Source organism: Pelophylax lessonae (genome assembly GCF_965119305.1).
Source record: "Pelophylax lessonae genome assembly, chromosome: 13".
In the NCBI taxonomy this organism is placed as follows: domain Eukaryota; kingdom Metazoa; phylum Chordata; class Amphibia; order Anura; family Ranidae; genus Pelophylax; species Pelophylax lessonae.
This window is the reverse complement of record NC_138780.1, coordinates 144,079,882-144,099,225: the sequence shown is the minus strand read 5'-3', so window position 1 is coordinate 144,099,225 and position 19,344 is coordinate 144,079,882. Positions and strand designations below refer to the sequence as shown.

The following is a 19,344-nucleotide window of genomic DNA, read 5'->3' as shown; positions in this document are numbered from 1 at the left end:
TACCTTTAATCGCCTAATTAGACTGATTGATTGATTAGAAACTGATAAGAGTATTCAATTTTTTAAAGAAAGAGAAGGGGGTTGGCAATAGCGCAAAGCTTGTTAATAGGACAGTTATAAAAGAGACATTCCCATAGCAGTCAGTTCCATAACAGGGCCCCGCAGTAGCAACAAAAACATAGGCAACCAGGTCACTGATGGAACTCATATCAAACAGCAGAATATCTGCTTTCAATTTAAAGCAAGTACACAAATTAAAAGTGATTTTTGATTGGTTGGTAAGTAGTAGTGCATTTTGCCTCATTAACTAAAGGTTTCAAACCCCTAGAGCCCAACACACAGTCTGCAGGCAACATATGGCCTGCGGACCCTTGGCGTCTGTGGCTGTACCAGCTGCCTGAAACACTGGCAGAGTTGGATGTGTTGGCAACAGGGAAAGCAAGAAAGACAAACTGCAGCAGCTGTAGTTTTTCAATTCAGGGGATTCTGCTGCTCATCCCCTTCTACTATTCACAGTGCCACCCATACAAACTACTCATTGACAGATGCTGCTCACTACTTGTGTGCAGCTAGTCAAGGAGCCAACAGCCAGTTCTTATTGAGCAGTACCCCTAGGAGAGTGCTACCGGTGATTGTAAAAGTGTAACTACTTGTTCCAAGTCCTACACGGCCAGGTTGACCTGGGTCCACACGAGAACCCCTTTTCTTTCCACGTGTGCGTTTTGGTAAAACAGTCCTCTAGCTATACTATGGGGTTGATTTACTAAAACTGGAGAATGCAAAATATTGTGCAACTGTGCATGGTAGCCAATCCGCTTCAAACTTCAGCTTGTTCAGTTAGGCTTTGACAAAAAAACCCTGGAAGTGGATTGGTTTCTATGCGGAGCTGCACCAGGTTTTGCACTCTCCAGTTTTAGTAAATAGATCCCTCTGTTTTTATAGTAGCCTTTGGAGTGTATGGGTGAGCGTGTGTGAGCAGCTGCTATCTGTTTTTTTTATGACAACGTTGTCATTTTTAATTGGTGAAAGGTGGAGGTGGTACATCTGTGCAATGATAACTTTTGCATCGGATAATAATCTTTTTATTAAATGTTTTTTTATAATAAAGTGTTAACTGTCAAAACACCTGGTCTTGTGAGGTAACCCCTTTCTTTGTGGGACTTCTTAGTCCATTGCTGAGCTAGTCAAGGAGGCAGCTCTCTTTGCAAGTGCAGCTCTTCCCGAAATTTGCCTGGCCATTCTGATAGCATCGTCACAAACAATTGGTTGTAGCTTTTCTCTTTTTGTGTAGATTCTTTTGCTCTGCCTGTCATTTCCTCTCTCTGCCCACTGATGAGGAGTCTTCAGACTGCCATTGCAGATCACGCCTACGGAAGTGACCATCATACTAAGTAACTATCTGGAAGGCAGCTGAAGGAGAAACTAAGTTTGTCCCCATCTGTGCATTGTGGTGTGCTGCAATGCAGGTGCATCGGGGTGCAAAACACACCATGATTACCTGTCCACAATACATATCTGTAAAGTTGGCCAAAACTACTGTATTTTCTGTGTTAGGGTCTTCTCAGACTAATACGTTGCAGTAACATGTGTTGAAATATGCATTTTGCTACGCATTGCTGCAACACACAGCACTAGTGCAATTCATTTTGAATGACACTACAATATGCACACACAATGCACTACAACATGCCTGCGTCTTTTTGTGTATAGCAATGCACAGATATGAATCATCTATGCATTGTGGTGTGCGGACTTGAAATAATGTACAGATCAAATTTTTTCATGCACCAAGATACTATCTACGTTTAAGTACAAATGTCATTGTGCAACTCTTTGGACATTTGGGGGGCCAAACTGAGACCCTCTGTACTTACAAACTTCACTACCACTGGTTTAAATAGTATGCTATATGATTAACATCACACAATACATACAGACATTGATTATTTGTACTGTAGCCAGTAGCTGTTTGATATATTTATTTCAGTGATGTTTTGAGCATACTTTGTTCCTAACCTGAGACTCATTTTGTTGTGGGTGGGCTATATTCAGCAAGGGGCAGCAGGTGCCAGCAAGTATGTGCTTCTTGGGCACATTGGGTAGAATTACCATGGGGTGAGGCAAAACAAAATGTGATCCATTGGGACTTCTTTCATTGGGATAGAGTTGAAAGAACTGACTGGTGCTTTGAAATAGTTGGACAGGAAAAAGGTTTAGAACCACTTTTTTAGCCAGACTAACCTTTTGCCAGGGATTGTAGGCTATATTCAGTGACAGAAGATGTGGAGCTTGTGTTCGTAAAATGTTCATATCTTCCCTGATTCTTGTTAATTGGTTCCAGCTCACATCTAAATGCTTCAGTTTTGCCAGTCCTTTAACACCTTCCAGAGCGGTCACATTGTTATGGCTGGCATCAAGGTATTCCAGGTTCGGCTGCAGTGAAATTAGAGATGAGATGAAAAGAATGAAAACTTTCTGGTAGTTTGATTCAAAATAAGATTTTGTAACATAATGCAGTAATGAGTACTGCCCAGTAGAATGACAGCCAAACTGCATATTGCTAGGTGTCTATTAAATAAAGGCCAACACTGCAGTACTGCATAGCTTTACTCAATAAACACAACATTAATAAAATTAACAAATACATTTATACCACAATACCCTTTTTTTGCTTTGGCAATTCTATTGTTGATTTTAAATTAATTAAATAATTTTAATCATAACAAGTATATTTTGACACATTTATTAATGGTCTAGTATTTGCATTCACAAAGTCTATATCTACTGCGGCAGGTCAGCTCTATTGTGCGAAATCACATACCTGTAAGGCATTTCGTGCAGTAGCCACTGGGTGGTGATCCCACGTTGATTGGACACAGGGGATACCAATCAGCGGGGTCAGCAGACTCGATGTCCGCCAGCCACCCAAGATCGTTCCCCAGAAAGGCAAAACAACAATCTGCCTATGTAAACAAGGCAGATCGCAGTTCTGACAGGGAAGAAGATGGCGATCTTGTGTTCCTGCTAAGCAGGAACACCGATCTCTGTCTTCATCCATTCTGAGCAACCCCCCCAGAGTTAGCAAGCACCCCTTAGGGACACATTTGATCGCCATTGATGTTAAACCCTTCCCTGCCAATATCATTAGTACAGTACCGGTGCATATTTTTTAGCACTGAGCACTGTATTGGTGTCACTGCTCCCCAAAAAAGTATCAAAAGTGTCAGTTAGGTGTTCGACTTGTCTGCCGCAATCCCGTTAAAAATCGATGATCGCCAGCATTACTAGTGAAAAAATTAAATTCTATAAAAATATCTCATTGTTTGTAGACGCTATAACTTTTGCGCAAACCAATCAATATACGCTTATTGGGAAGCAGAATACATTTTGGCCAAAATTGATGAAGGAATTCGATTTTTTACATTTTTTTATTGTTTTATAGCAGAAAGTAAAAAATATTGTGTGCGGTTTTTTCATAATCGTCGCTCTTTAGTTTATAGCGCAAAAAATAAAAACCGCAGAGGTGATCGAATACCACCAAGGAAAAAAGGAAATCAAGTTTATTACGACCGCACAATTGTCAGTTAAAGTAACGCAGTGCTGTATTGCAAAAAAATGGCCTGGTCGTTAAGGGGGTAAAATCTTCCAGGGCTTCCTTGAAGTGGCTCAAGAGTAATGCTATCTAAAACTGGTGTTTCAGTTTATTACTAGACGCTGACAAGTTCAGTTACTCAATGACTAAAGTTGGCAATTGAAAGATTGAAAATCAGCTGGTGCAGCAGGGGCCAGATCAATTTTGATCCACCTGTGGCCCTCCCAGTTTAACAGAAGTCTATTGTTTGATTAACTTCTGTCGAGCAGGAATGTTGGAAAACTGCTCTCAATCAGCGGCTGTAGCCCCTGAACAGTGTATTTTGACAGTTGCGAGTCCCCACTGTCAGAATACAATGTCCCAGCAGGGAGGATGCCTTGATCAACCTCACTTGTTTGGGTTCAGGAATCAGTTTTTTGCCAGTAGCACGTTTTGGCCCTGAGGAAGAGGGTCCTCCCTCGAAACGCATCAACCAAGCTAGACAGTTGAGGACACCAGCACATCATCCAGTACAGGGGTTCCCTGGTTATTTTGGAGACGACCGGTTCCATTGTGTTTTGTGTGCAATATCACTCGTTTGTGAGTATAATGTATGTTGTCTTTGGATTGTAATAAACCTTTTTAGTAATAATGCACAAGGTCGGTGCACCCTTCTTTTGTTGTTGTCTTGCAGTGTATTTTGGATACCCTTGGTCCTGAGGTCCAGCAAAATGTTATAACAGAAACTAAGAAAAACATTTTATTTTTTTCATAATTTTCTGTCTTTTTTCATTTGATTAGCAAAAAAAATGAAAAGCCCAGTGATGATTAAATACCACCAAGAAAGCTCTGTCTTAAGAAAATCATAAAAATGTCATATATGTACAGTGTTGCAAAACCACGCAGGAAACAAACGAGAAGAGCGTACACCGCCCTAGTGTAACACCATTTATTGAAAGTCGTCAAAACCATAAAAACAGGTACTCACAAACAGATATGATGTCATTCATGGAAAGATATCCCCCGATCTAGTGTGTACAGAGCACTCTCCTCCTCGGCTCAACGGCTCAGCTGCACATCCTGCACTAATCGGATCGTTACATCCGGCTGTGCCTACCGCCTCAGGATGACTCAGAAGAACTCAGTATGGTGCGCCTGCGCACGGTCCAGCCGCTGCCGCACACTCTGCAAGAGTCGGATTCTGTGGCCGCTCAGTGAAACTAGCAATGCGGCTACACAGAGGAGAGACCTCCAATCGGGACCCAAGATATGACATAAGTGGGGTTGCTACGGACAGCGCGTTTCGGAGGCGTGGCCTCCTTCTTCAGGTCTCAACCCCCCAAAAAAGGATTGCCCTCATATATATATATATATATAACACAATATATAGAGGCTCCTCCCCTCAACATAACTTAAAGGGACATAGCCAAAAGAAGCCCATAGTCAGGGGCAATCATGTCAACACATTGATATACATCCATAAATTGTACAAGTGGATAAAAATTTGTAAAAATATGAATAAAAACATTATGCAATAAAAATATCATAACACTGCGGAAAATAAACAGAACAAAACAAAAACACCAAAACACACACCCACCGACCCAGATGTACCATACATGTGCGCATATGTTTCTCAACACGCTCCCACATAAGTGTACTTGGTGCGTAGAGAAATCACACATGCACACATATATTCACTCATGTACTATAAACCATAAAGGATGAAGAGGATATAAATATATATAGAAAAACTATTAAAAGTTAATTTTATATAAAAATATGTAAAAATATACAAATATATAAGAGACATCAAATCAGAGTGCCAACCTCCAATTCCTCGTTCAAGCCATCAGGAGACATGGAATTGAGTGTAAATATCCAATACGTTTCGCGCCTACATAGACGCGAAAACCTTTCGCCTTCTGATAGTGTCATAGGGATGGCTTCAATGCCAAATAGCTCCAACCCCTCAGTACTGCCCCCATGTACTTGGCAAAAATTGCGGGGAACACTATGCTTATCTTTATTTTGTTCGATGTTCACCAAACCTGGTTCTCATAGCCCTAACTGTTCTGCCCACGTAGAATAATCGACATAGGCTCCGCAGACCATATACAACAAATTGCATGCTGCAGCAAATAAATTGTTGAATATTAAATGTCTGCCCATCTTTACCAATAAAGTACTTTTTCCCATGGTGCATGAAATTACAGGCCATGCACCTCCAGAGTCTACATCTATAGGAGCCCACCATATTTAGAAACTGAGGGATATTATATACTGACTGTTGTTTTATGTTTTTAATTTTACTAGGTGCCACAATATTCCGGACACTTCTAGCCCGCTTAAAAATTACCTTAGGTTTTGTAGGAAGTACTCTACATAGGGCTAAATCTTGCATAAGAATGGGCCAATGTTTTCAAATGGCCCTTTTGAAAGCCCAATGTTGATTGGTAAACTTGGTAATGAACAGGGCATCAGAAAGTTCCTCACCCTTACTCTCAGTCCCTCTACACTCACCACCCATAGCATACCTATCAATGGCCTCATCAATGTGCTCCTCACGGTAACCTTTTTCTAGGAACCTTCTCTTTAATATATCAGCCTGCACCAGGTACTCTGAGACTTCTGTACAATTCCTGCGCAACCTACAAAATTGACTGTGGGGTATATTTTCCTTCCACTTGGGTAAGTGGCAACTTTTATGATGTAAATATGAGTTGCCTGCAGTCTTCTTGAAATGCGTCCTAGAGGTGATGTTTCCATCAACATCCCAGGATAGCTCTAGGTCCAAAAACACCAAGGTTTGCGCATCGACTACATGCGTGAAACTAATACCATAGGGATTGGAATTGCAGTAGGCCACAAATTCAGAAACTGAATTGAGGTCACCATCCCATATGATAATCACATCGTCGATGTACCGCCCATAGTAAACAAGATGCTTGGCAAATGGGTTCTGCGTCCAAATGTGATATTTCTCCCAGAAACCCATAAACAAATTGGCATAGCTGGGCACAAAATGTGCACCCATAGCTGTGCCCGCCACTTGTCTATAAAATGAGCCATCAAACTGGAAGTAATTTCTTTCTAGCGCAAATTTAGTACATGAGCATATAAATTCAGACTGAAGCGTATGCATATATTCCGCCTCAGAAAGAAAGTGTTCTACTGCTCTTAACCCACCCTCATGTGGGATAGACGTATAAAGAGAACATACGTCCAAAGATAACCACAAATAGTTGGTTTCCCATTTATATTTAACCAGGGTGTCCAAAACCTGGGAGGAATCCCTCATGTAGGCTGGCAGCGACTTCACCAGTGGTTGTAAAAATATATCCACATATTGGGATATTTTACTGGTGATGCCTTCCTTACCAGCCACAATAGGTCTCCCAGGTGGACACCTGGGGTCCTTGTGGACCTTAGGGATGTGGTAAAAATACTGCGTCTTAAAATAATTGTTAAGGAAAAAAGATTTTTCTGCCTTACTAATAATTCCAGTACCACACGCCTGATTCACCAATTGTTGTAGTTCCAGTTTATACCCTGGTAATGGGTCCTCACTTAAGCTTTCATAAGTATTATCATAAGATAAGAGTCTTTGGGCTTCAGCAAGATAGTCTGTCCTAGACCACGCAAGACCGTGCAAGACCACGCAATTGTTATTCAAAGCGCAGCAGTGCCAAAAAGCTGAAAATTTACCTGGGCAGGAAGGGGGTGAAAGTGCCCAGTATTGAAATGGTTAAACACTCATGGTAGCCCTGAGCAGGCCAAAGCGTGTAAACTACGTTTGTTTTTTTAACAGTATTTAAAAAGTTGCCGCTTGTGGGGACAGAATCTGTATTGGGCAATTAAAAATTAACTTATCTTTTATGGTAAAATGTCAAAAAAGTACAGAACCGGAAAGACGTAAATGTCAATTACCAATTAGTATTGTCACCCACCACATTTGTACCTAAAATTAAAATCTAAAGGCAACTTAATATCAAGCAGCACTTAAGACAAGAAAAAACACATTCCAAAGGCAAATCTAACTTACCAAGCATGAAACATCTTCTAGATTTGAAAATTCATTAAAACTTATGATGAGTTTTTGAAGCCCACGTAGTTTTGAAATCTCTTTCAGTTTACTTAATCTGTTACCATGTAAGTTCAAGACCTGTTTAAGGAAAAATACTTTAAATATGACTTTATCATACAATAATTAAACATGAGAGTTTCTTTGCTAAAAAAAAAAAAAAAAAAGAAAAAAGAAAAAAACAAGAACAATTAGGCTAAAACATAGTAATGAGAAAAGTCATGAGAAAATCAGCATACATATCAAAATCCAAAAATATATCTTTAGGAATTAAATGTTGGTGTTATTGTGGCCCTTCCCATTTCAGCACTTATAGGTCACTTTAAATCACATATGTCAAACACAAGGCCTGTGGGCAGAATCTGGCCCTCCAGGCCATTTCATGTGGTCCTCGCACCTTTCCTACAGCTGTGGTACCCTCCTTGTCTCCATCCCCACCTTGTCTCTGCAGTCAGCAGAAGAGAGGACAGAACTCCTCTGCCAGATCCTGCGCTTCTCCAACCAGCTGCAGAGAGGCTTGTCTCTGCCCTCGTCCCCCGTCTTAGCAGTTGGCAGCAGAGAGGAGGGCGGAGCTCCTCTTTCAGGTTCTGCACATCTCTGTGTAGCCACACCCCCCCCTAATCTCCGCCTCCCCTTTTCTCAGAATTCAGCAGATTCTGGCAGCTGACTCCAATTTGCCTCTAGTCCTCCTCCTGACCCTGCAAGAGTATATTTGGCATATGTTTTCAACTAGAATGTGAAAAAACAGCCACTGGAAATTAACCACACTACTACACTTAGTGGTGCTTGGCTTTTGCAATGCAGTCCTGCATTGGTAGCTTAATAACCAACGGGCTTCCAATTCAGGTTGCACCATGCTAGAAAATATGATAGAAGTGTCAGAGTTTCTTATGGACACATTTCAAATGGATTTTTTTTTTTTGGCAGTAGACAGTAGTATAATGGGATTTTTTACTTAAAATCCATTTCTCTGATGTTCATTGATGGACACAGCTCCTGATCTGCTTAACCATTGGGTTATACTGCCCCCTACAGGAGTAGGACACTAGGCAGAAAAAAAGTCTGGCTATGCCTATGGGCAGTCCCAGGGGGTATACTCCCCCTATCTGCGAAAGGTACTCAGTTTTGTTGCAAGCAGTGTCAGAAGAATTACAACTCCATTGAGAGGTGGGTGCTGTGGCCATTAATGAACATCAGAGTAATAGATTTTGCAGTAGGTCAAAAATCCCATTTTCTCATTGACGGACATCTTCTTAACCATTGGGACATCCCAAAGCAGTGTTAAACATGAGGGGTGGGAACAGCAAAAAAACTCAAGGCTAACTATAGCCAACCAGGTAAACAGGAGCTCAACCAAAACAACTGGAGCTCATCTGAAAACAACAATACACTCTCAAAAAGGACCAGGTCCTCTAAACAGCAGCCTACAAAAACCTTGTGGCCAAAGGAAGCATCTGCAGATGCCAACACATCCACTTTATAGAACTTTGTGAAAGTGTGCACCGATAACCAGAAGGCCGCCTTGCAAACCTGCGTCACTGACGCCTGATGACAGAAGGCCCAGGAGGCACTGAGCGCCCGAGTAGAATGCGCCTTGACAGGGAAAGGAGGAGCCTGACCCTTGATGGAATAGACTGATCCGATTCATTTGGAAATGGTCGCAGGGGAAGCGGATAACCCTTTACGAGGCCCATCCATGAGCACAAATAGTGAGTCTGACTATCTAAAAGACTCCATAGCTGCCAGGTACACCCAAATTGCCTGGACCACATCCAAGGCATGCAAAGCAATTTCCTTTGGATGTTTTGGTCTGGGACACAGGGAAGGCAACACAATGTCTTCATTCAAATGAAAATCAGAGACAACCTGAGGAGGCGTATCTCCCACTAGCTAACAATGCTACCCCCGAGGCCAACACTTTCGTGAAGACCCGAGGAGCGGAGGCGAGACCAAAGGGTAACGCCACAAACTGATAATTCTCCTCTCCCGCGGCAAAGCGGAGGAAGCACTGGTGACCGATACATATTGGAATGTGAAAGCATGCGTCCTTGATGTCGATAGAGGCGGAAAATCCCCCTGATGCAGGGAAGCTCCCAAAGTGCGAATGGACTCCATTCTGAACTTCTGCACCCGCACAAAGCAGTTCAGCGCCTTGAGGTCCAGAATTGGATGCACCTTGCATTCTTTCCTGGGGATTGTAAGCAGGTTTGAGTAAAAAAAACTCTGAAAACGTTCTGAATATCGGAACCGGGGCAATCACCCTTTGAAGTAAAAGGTCTTGCACTGCCCCAAAAAAAGCCTGTAAGCGGACCAGGGACAGTCGCACTTTGGAAGGAAAAACCTTACCGGAGGGTAAGAACGAAACTCGATCTTGTAGCTGGAGCATATGACCTTGTTGACCCACTTGTCTTGTACCAGGAAGTACATGGATCTGGGAAAGAGCAAAGACGCCCCCCCCCCCCACCCCAGATACGGATGAGGGCACATCTTTCTGCTGAAGGGGCCTTATCCGCGGGTCTGTAGAAGCCAGACCAAATTCGATTGGATCCTCCAGAGGAGGCCCCAAAGGGTTTCGATCCCTTGTCAGTCAACCCTGATTGATGAAAAAACTTCTTATAAGCTGAGGAGGGCCCACGTCTACAACGAGGGACCTTGCCCTTAGTAGCCAGCGGAAAAAAAGTACTCTCCCCCCTGGTGAGACCTTTAATGATGTCATCCAGGGTAGCACCAAACAGGCGATCTCCTTGAAAGTGAAGATAGGTCAGAACTTTTTAGAAGTCTGGTCCGCAGACCAGCATTTGAGATAAAAGACAACCAGCATTTGAGACAAAAGACATGCCGAAGGACCACTGCCAAAACAGAGAGCTGAGCCACTAGGGGAGCTGCATCCAAAGAGGCATCACAGATAAACTGTAGCCCCTGGACCAGCTGGTCCGCCAGCTCAGCAAAGGCAGGGGGGGAGCTACTCCCCCTCCAGGTTACAGCGCAAAATCTTAGCCCATTTGTTCAGAGTCTGCGACACCACGGCAATAGTGAATATCGTCCTCAGTGCCGAACCAGCAAGGGTGTACAAATTGCAGGCCACCGCCCCTGCCTTCCTGTCAGCCGGCTCCTTAAAGGCCAGGGACTCTTCAACCAGAATCATGGTTGCCTTGTTTAATCTGGAAACTGGAGGGTCCACCACCGGTGGAACAGTCCACTTCTCAAGAAGGGACTTCTCATAGGGGTATCGCCTAGCAACTCTCTTAGGGACCCCAAGGGGACACTTTGGTTGTCCCCACTCTTTAGTGACAATTCTGTCAAAATAGGAGGGGAAAGGGAACACCTTTGCTGCTCTGGATGGCTTGCGAGTGCCAAACGGAACCTGCCCCTCCGTTTCGGCCGCAGCTGCGTCCTCCAACTTTAAGTTTCAAGCACAGATACAATCAGTGCGTTCACCAGCGCCTTTTCACCAAATCATCTTCACTATCAGAGGATTCAGGGCGCGTGGTCGCAGACCCAGCAGGGTGACCCACGTCTGCGGTGGCCAAATCAGATTCAAGATCTGAGGAGACAGATGAGGCAGGGGAAAGTGGGGGAGCTTTATACCAGCCCATCGCCCAAAAGCCACCTCCACTAGGGACACAAAGGACTCCAGTGCATCGATGGATGGATGGATGGGACCCAGAGAACCCCACAGCCCCAGGGAGGGGACCAGGGGTACCCCACAAAAAAGGGTAAAACACTGCTAAAGGACAACCCCCACCGCTCTGGCAGCCCCACCCGGTTGCCAGTCAAAGACCACACATTGATCTTCAGAAGAGAGGGAGAGGACCCCACCAGACTCACCACACCACAGAAACCGGGCACCAGAGCCACCAGGAGAATCTTGTGCCCGAATAAGTCCAGTTTTTGTAATGCACCCTCTTAGGACTGTCCTCCAGTAACTTCAGGCAAAGTTAAATAACAATAAATGTGCAAAAATGGAAAAGGGCACAGGTCAACCCACCAAGGTCAGCAGAACTGTGCCCTTCAAGGGGGGATTTAAGTGTGCCTCTAGAAACTATCTATATATGCATATATCTATAGGTATCACACACAAAAGGATATAAAAAATTATACAAATTTTATTTAGACATACACTGTAGAACAAATACACATCAATACATCTACAAAAATCAACAAGGTAGACAGATTTGTACAAAGTTATCAAATATAAGAGATTGCTGGAGCAATTTTTTATATCCTTTTGTGTGTGATACCTATAGATATATGCATATATAGATAGTTTCTAGAGGCACACTTAAATCCCCCCTTGAAGGGCACAGTTCTGCTGACCTTGGTGGGTTGACCTGTGCCCTTTTCCATTTTTGCACATTTCTTACATATGGGGGAAGGTGCCACTATATCCTTTGTATAAACAGGCCTATAACTCCCCTTCCACAACTTTTCCTGTTCCAAATAACAATAAATGTTCTTTTACTGAAGTTGTTCTAATACAACAAATGAACACTTCAACAAAGATGTCTTCAATACACATTCCTGTAAATAATCCTTAAGTGCCCTTTAGGTATTCTCCTGTTATCCCTTTTTTCCATGAAAAGGTATAAAAGTTATTTTAGTCCTCGAGTCAAAAGCATGAATTCATAACCCTGAAATCCCAGCTGGGCTCCAACAGGGGGTGGTTAAGTGCAAAATAGTGGATCACATCCTTAGCAGCCTGTTCTTCCTTAGATGGGGGGGGGGGGGCCTGGAACTGAACCTGTGGTGCCACCAAGAGGTGGCTCCCTCCCTTTTTCTGTGTTTGCCTCAGCAGAGGGCGATACTTCCCCCCTAAAGCCCGGGAAAACATGGCCAGCAGGGTTAACCCTTACCTTCCAGGGATTACCAGCTCAGCAGAGCAAACACAACTAAACAGTGCTACAGGGTTCCTCTGATTCTAACCACACAGATCAACTAAAAAACAGTAGAATATTTTTAACCAACATAAAGCATTTAACATCCACCTCCTTACACACATGTGCGGCAGTAAAGAGGCTTTCTGCGTGCTCCTAGTGTAGAGACTGAGCCATCAAGGACAGCTCCCAGTCCCCACTAATAATCTGTAGCTAGCAGGACCGACTCCCAATCATGTGACCATTGTGACAGCCAATCACATTGATCACGTATTCGCCAATCCTTTCCGTTCTCCAAGTGTTTGGAACCTCTCAAAGGGGCACCAGGGCAAGTGGGAAGGGATTAAAGGCAAATACCAGCCAAAACTTTTTACTTAGATTTGTAGAGATCAGGGAAGGGACAGAGACTCTGTCAGGTTTATTTTGCTCTGTGTTGGGGAAATTCATCCTCACATACTGTTAGACAAGAATCCGTCTAATACGGACACAAAAACACTGTCCTAATGACAACTATACCCCCTTTTTGGGGGGGCATCGTGGGTATAGAAAACATGTAAAAATCTCCAATAGATTCACAAACAGAATTACAAATCTGACAGAAATTTTAATTCTTTTTTTTCTACTCCTATAAAACAAAAAAAATATTTTGACAAAAATTACATCTTAAGGGGTTCTCAGTCAAGCTTGCAATAAAAAAAAACTAAAATCTATATTTTTATTTTTAAATATATTTTCTTTAATATCCTCCATACAACACATAAAATATTTTCTATTTCTTTTGTTAATTTCTTTATTTGTACACTAAAGATTTAATGCAATTTAGTAAATAATAAAATAAATAAATGTGTGTGTGTGTGCGTGTATGTAAACACACACAACCTCACAAAAGTTAGTAGACCCCTCACATGTTTGCAAATATTGAAATGACACTTTTCTACAATGTAAAGTAGTGAGTGTACAGTGTGTGCAACAGTGTAAATTTGCTGTCCCATCAAAATAACTCAACACACAGCCATTATTTGTCTAAACTGCTGGCAACAAAAGTGAGTACACCCCTCAAGTGAAAATGTCCAAATTGGGCCCAATCAGCCATTTTTCCTCCCCGATGTCATGTGACTCGTTAGTGTTACAAGGTCTCAGGTGTGAATGAGTAGCAGGTGTGTTAAATTTGGTGTTATCGCTCTCACATCTCTCTCATACTGGTCACTGAAAGTTCAATATGGCACCTCATGGAAAAGAACTCTCTGAGGATCTGAAAAAAAGAATTGTTGCGCTACATAAAGATGGCCTAGGCTATAAGAAGATTGCCAAGACTCTGAAACTAAACTGCAGCACCATGGCCAAGACCATACAGCCGTTTAACAGACAAGGTTCCACCCAGAACAGGTCTTGCCATGGTCGACCAAAGAAGTTGAGTGCACGTGCTCAGCATCATATCCAGAGGTTGTCTTTGGGAAATAGACGTATGAGTACTGCCAGCATTGTTGCAGAGGTTGAAGGGGTGGGGGGTTAACCTGTCAGTGCTCAGACCATACGCCGGACACTGCATCAAATTGGTCTGCATGGCTGACCAGAAGGAAGCCTCTTCTAAAGATGATGCACAAGAAAGCCCGCAGTTTGCTGAAGAGAAGCAGACTTAGGACATGGATTACTGGAACCCTGTCCTGTGGTCTGATGAGACCAAGGTAAACTTACTTGGTTCAGATGGTATCAAGCGTGTGTGGCGGCAACCAGATGAGGAGTACAAGGTAAGTGTCTTGCCTACATTTAAGCTTGGTGGTAGGAGTGTCATGGTTTGGGGCTGCATGAGTGCTGCCGGCACTGGGGAGCTACAGTTTATTGAGCGAACCATGAATGCCAACATGTACTGTGACATACTGAACCACAGCATGACACCCTCCCTTCGGAGACAGGGACGCAGGACAGTATTCCAACATAACGACCCTAAACACACCTCCAAGATGACCACTGCCTTGCTAAAGAAGCTGAGGGTAAAGGTGATGGACTAGCCAAGCATGTCTCCAGACCTAAACCCTATTAAGCACGTGTGGGGCATCCTCAAAAGGAAGGGGGAGGAGCGCAAAGTCTCTAACATCCACCAGCTCTGTGATGTAGTCATGGAGGAGTGGAAGAAGACTCCAGTGGCAACCTGTGAAGCTCTGGTGAACTCCATGCCCAAGGGGGTTAAGGCAGTGCTGGAAAATAATGCTGGCCACAAAAAATATTCACACTTTGGGCCCAATTCGGATATTTTCACTTAGGGGGGTAAACACTTTTGTTGCCAGGGGTTTAGACATTAATGGCTGTGTGTTGAGTTATTTTGAGGGGAAAGCAAATTTACACTGTTATACAAGCTGTACACTCACTACTTTACATTGTAGCAAAGTGTTATTTCTTCAGTGTTGTCTCATGAAAAGATATAATAAAAAATTTACAAAAATGTGAGGGGTGTACTCACTTATGTGAGATAAGGTGTGTGTGTATATATATATATATATATGTATATATATTGTATATATATTTTACATTATTCAAAAATTCCATCTCTTAAGAGTCTCCAAAACAGAAAGCATGCCTAAAAGTAAAATTAATGGAAATATGGCCTGGCACATTGGAAAATATAATGTGACTGCCAGTCTTCATGAACCTTTATGGAATGAGAATGGATACAGATAGTTTGCAGTTTAACCAAGATACAGCCAGAGCCTGCTAAAAGCAATAACAAGAAAACTTTTAAAATACTTTAGCAGGGCATTTACAGACATTAACCACAACTTTCTAACCTTAGGGAGGGGGATAGATGGACAGAACTACAAATGAAAAGGATTGTGGCATTAAACAAGGACAGATTCTTCAGTTCTTTTTTCTTTTACAAAGCATCCAAAGGTAAGGTGCACGAGTGCTTGTGTTCATTGAGACTTCAAGTAAACCTATTTGCAACATGTGGCAGGGAGCAATTGCCTAGTGTCTAATGTTTAATACTATATATCTACAGAGATACCCACTTTGACAGGAACACGTGTCCTCATTGGGTGTTTTTTCCTACCTTCCAGTTCTGTTGACAACTCAAAAGTGTGGATTCCAACAAAGGTTCTAACCCTTCCCTACGCTATTCAAAGTTAAAAGTGAAAACATGGTTTCAGCTGTAGGTATACTTGCAGTTCTTTGATTATCTATGTGTATATGTGTGTATGAGACCTTAATGCTTCCCTTCAAGGACAATCTACAAAATGAACTACCCAGCACTGTATGATGGCGTCCCAGTATTTAGGATTTTCTATACTTACTGTTATTTGACTGTAAGCACTGGCTTTTGCCACAGAAAGGATAGTATTTTCATCTAAACTAATTATTTTGGGCCTAGGTTTGACAGTCGGCTCCATGGAAATAATGTCTTCATCCAGTTTAATTTCAGCCTTACTATTATGAAGACTAGAAGCTGGGGCCTCTACCTGGCAACAAAGAGAGAAACGTTAATTAACATACATAGGAAATACATATGGAAAATACTTCTGATGGATACTTCTTTTGAAAATGGAGAATTCAGCACAGGGAGTCATTTGGTATCATAAGCAAAGTCTTTGAAGACCTAAAGTAACACTGTTTACAAGATTTTCCTTTACTGCCATTGCAATCAAGGTCTGGTAAAAAGAGAATACAACTTGCATTACTTCCAATTATAACTTCTAACAAGCCTAAAACATCTGTGTGTTAATTTGCTAAACATGCTTTATTCAAAGGGCTTTTCACTATAAATCAGTGGCATCAGATGTGGAAATGTGATAAAAAAACAAAAAACAAAAAGGTAATTAAATAAAATGCCATACTTTTTGTACTGTATGTATTCCACCAAAAAAAAAAAAAAAAAAACTATGCAATCAGAAACGCGTAGACTCCTTGTTTATTGGAAACCTCTGACTAGTTAGGGGGGTGTCGGACTGCTGCAAAGAGCCTACTGCTTCCACGCACAGAGAAAGGGTCCTTCTCTGCAGCATGCTGGTAGGGGGGCAAGGTTTTTTTACTCAGAATGTGGCTGCTTTTGAAAAACAACTGTAAGACTTTGAGAACCATCTGTTTATTGCATTTGGGATGTATTTAGCTTATTAAGGACTTGTTCACACTTATGCAGAGATCAGCATTTTTTTGCATCACAAAACAATTGTTTTCTATGTGTCTTGTTCACAGTAGAGCACAGACGGCAGCTGCTGAGAATTGCTGTGTGGAAAAATGCAATATGTCTGCATTTTACTGCATCACTCCTCAAGCTCTGTGTTGCAGCTTTTGTTTCTATGCACAGAAATGAATTAAATGTCACTTTTTGACATTTCAACAAAGTTAAAAAAAAAAAAACACTAAACCATGCCTTGTGTTGTGTGGTAGTATTAGCCTTTCTGCTTAGGTGTGACACACTCCCTTACTGATTCAGAGCCAGAGCTGAGTAAATCACAGTCTTTTTGCAGTTTATGCAGTTACTACAAATGTGTTTTAACTACTGTATATAAAAAATTCCTGAAATCGCATACCTTCATAGTGTAAATGGCTCACTGATTTTCTAAGTACATTGCACAGAGCTTGATGTACAATTTTAGGCATCACCAGCTCTATACTTAAAGCCAGGGCCATCTTACTGAATGGGCATGCTTGGCAGTTGCCCGGGGGGCCCCACTTGTCCAGTGACCCAGCCTCAGCCAAGCATTAGTCCTGATTCCCGTGTGCATCCCACCATCGAACTTAGCAGGTGGCAAGCGCCTGTCAGCCCTGCGCTGCTGTCAGGCCACTTGGGCCGTGGAGGGGGAGCCCACAACTGCAGGAATGCCTGTCTGCCTCCATAGGAACAAGCACATACAGGACAGGACAGTAGAGTCTGACTCTCTTCCGTATGTGTGTTCACTGGACCCAGCCACCGAACTTGGAAGCTGTCATTAGCCTGGCACTGCTGTAATATAGCCTTATCGATAGATTGCATTTTTATTTTCGTGGGTGATTGTGTAGGTGGGGCCCGAGTGCACTGCATTGCCCGGGGCCCTTTAATGCTTTTAAGATGGCACTGCTTGAAGCCCATCTTTAGGCCAATTGACTAGAATCTCTGTCAGAGTTTAACCGTTGCCTCTGTTCCCATTGAGGACATTTTCCCTCACTTCCCATTCTCTTTGATACCAGTCGCCTGCACAGGGAGTGAGCAGAAATATAACTAATGAGCACAAATAAACAAACTTAAAGCGGAGTTCCGGGCACAAAAACGCTATTTTTTTTTGTGCCCCTCCGCTAGGTAGACCTGACCTGAAAAGGAATTGGAGTTATTTTTTTTTTTTTTGTTCACTCACCTTTTAATTGAAGATCGAAGATACTCACCTCAGAGTACTTCCTCCCTCGGAGCAGCGGCTCACCCCGTCACTTCCTGTCTCGCTATGATTCCTGGGAGCTGAACGTCATAGCTCCCAGGAATCAATGCGACGGCACCGGCCCCGCTCGTCATTTCCGGGCGACGCCGCATTCCTCTGTTAAACAGCTTCTGGGCATGCCCAGAAGCTGTGGAGGAATGCGGCGCCGCGCCGGAAGTGACGAGAGGGGCCGGTGCAGGCGCATTCTGGGACAAGAAGACGCGGAAGAAGACACAGAAGAGGACCGCGCCGGCTTCAGCTGCCCACAAGAGAGATGGAAACACTGTGGAAGAAATTTTATAAGTAAGTATTTCTTCTAAAAGGTAAGTGTGAACCGGGACAGATCAGAGGCTAGCCATTGTGGAATGTGCTAGCCCTGACTGTCCCGGGGGTATGCTTATTGAAAATTGACTTCTGTGCACGGAACTCCGCTTTAATAGAGGTTTTAAACCTACTTCACTTAAAGTAGATCCATAGATGTGGTGGCAACTTTTTTTTTTTTAATAATTTTTAGGTTAAGGTGAAGTACATTTTTTGCAAGCACATGAGGAATACCTGTTGATCCTGTAAGAGAACTCGGGACCTTGTAACTACCTGTGTACTGAACTGAAATCTCAAACAATGTTATCTGTTTTCTCAGCTATCTTCTGAATGACAAAGCATGTTATAGGAATGAGAAGAAGGGGAGGTGTTTGAAGTTCGAATTAGGAAAGCAGCCTAGTGGGACAGCATTGCTCCTCCATATACTGTTTATAGAGCTGTCACTCATAGGAAGTAAGGTCTAATACTGGCAGAATAGCCAGCCTGAAAAAGAATGAAAACATATGCAACCACTACCATCTAGGGATTAGTAAACTTTGATATGTAATTCGTTTTGTGGTTTAGATATACCTTAAGCAGATAATGTGTTTTCCCAGTTCCTTTTCTGTCCAACACCCCTCAAATAGACAGGAAGTAAGAAGAAATCACCCAAACAAGACAACAACGATAGTTGAGAGAAGTTCTAACCCTTCCAGACTATCTAAAACTGAGCAGCACAGTAGCTTAGTGGTTAGCAATTCGACCTAGCAGCACTAGGGTCGTTGTTTTTAATCCCAACCACCACACTACCTGCCTAGAGTTTGCATGTTCTACCTATGCCCACGTGGGCCCCCCTGGGTACTCCAATTTCCTCCCACACTTCAAAGACATGCTTGTAGGTAGATTGGCTCCTGTCTAAAATTGGCTCTAGTATGTGTATGTATGAATGTGAGTTAGGGACTCCAGATTACTATCTCATTGATGGAAGGGACTGATGTGAATGTACAATACATGGGTAAAGCGTTACGTAAATTGACAACGCTATATAGGTACCTGTAATAAATAAATAAAAAGAAAAAAGATTTGGTCAGAGTTGGACTTTAAGCTTTAATTTTTTGTGATATACTGATCACA

At 42.6% G+C, this 19,344-nt stretch overlaps 1 protein-coding gene across 2 annotated transcripts in view; it reads right to left on the bottom strand.

Moving 5' to 3' along the window:
- LRRC9 (leucine rich repeat containing 9) overlaps positions 1 to 19,344 on the bottom strand; it is a 174,702-nt gene that overhangs the window by 100,984 nt on the left and 54,374 nt on the right. For both annotated transcript variants that reach the window (XM_082275541.1, XM_082275542.1), the window contains exons 15-17: positions 15,817 to 15,981; positions 7,617 to 7,736; positions 2,242 to 2,433 (exon numbers count right to left, since the gene is read on the bottom strand). In XM_082275541.1, the coding sequence (XP_082131667.1) occupies positions 2,242 to 2,433; positions 7,617 to 7,736; positions 15,817 to 15,981 (477 nt within the window). The remainder of the gene's footprint in view (positions 1 to 2,241; positions 2,434 to 7,616; positions 7,737 to 15,816; positions 15,982 to 19,344) is intronic.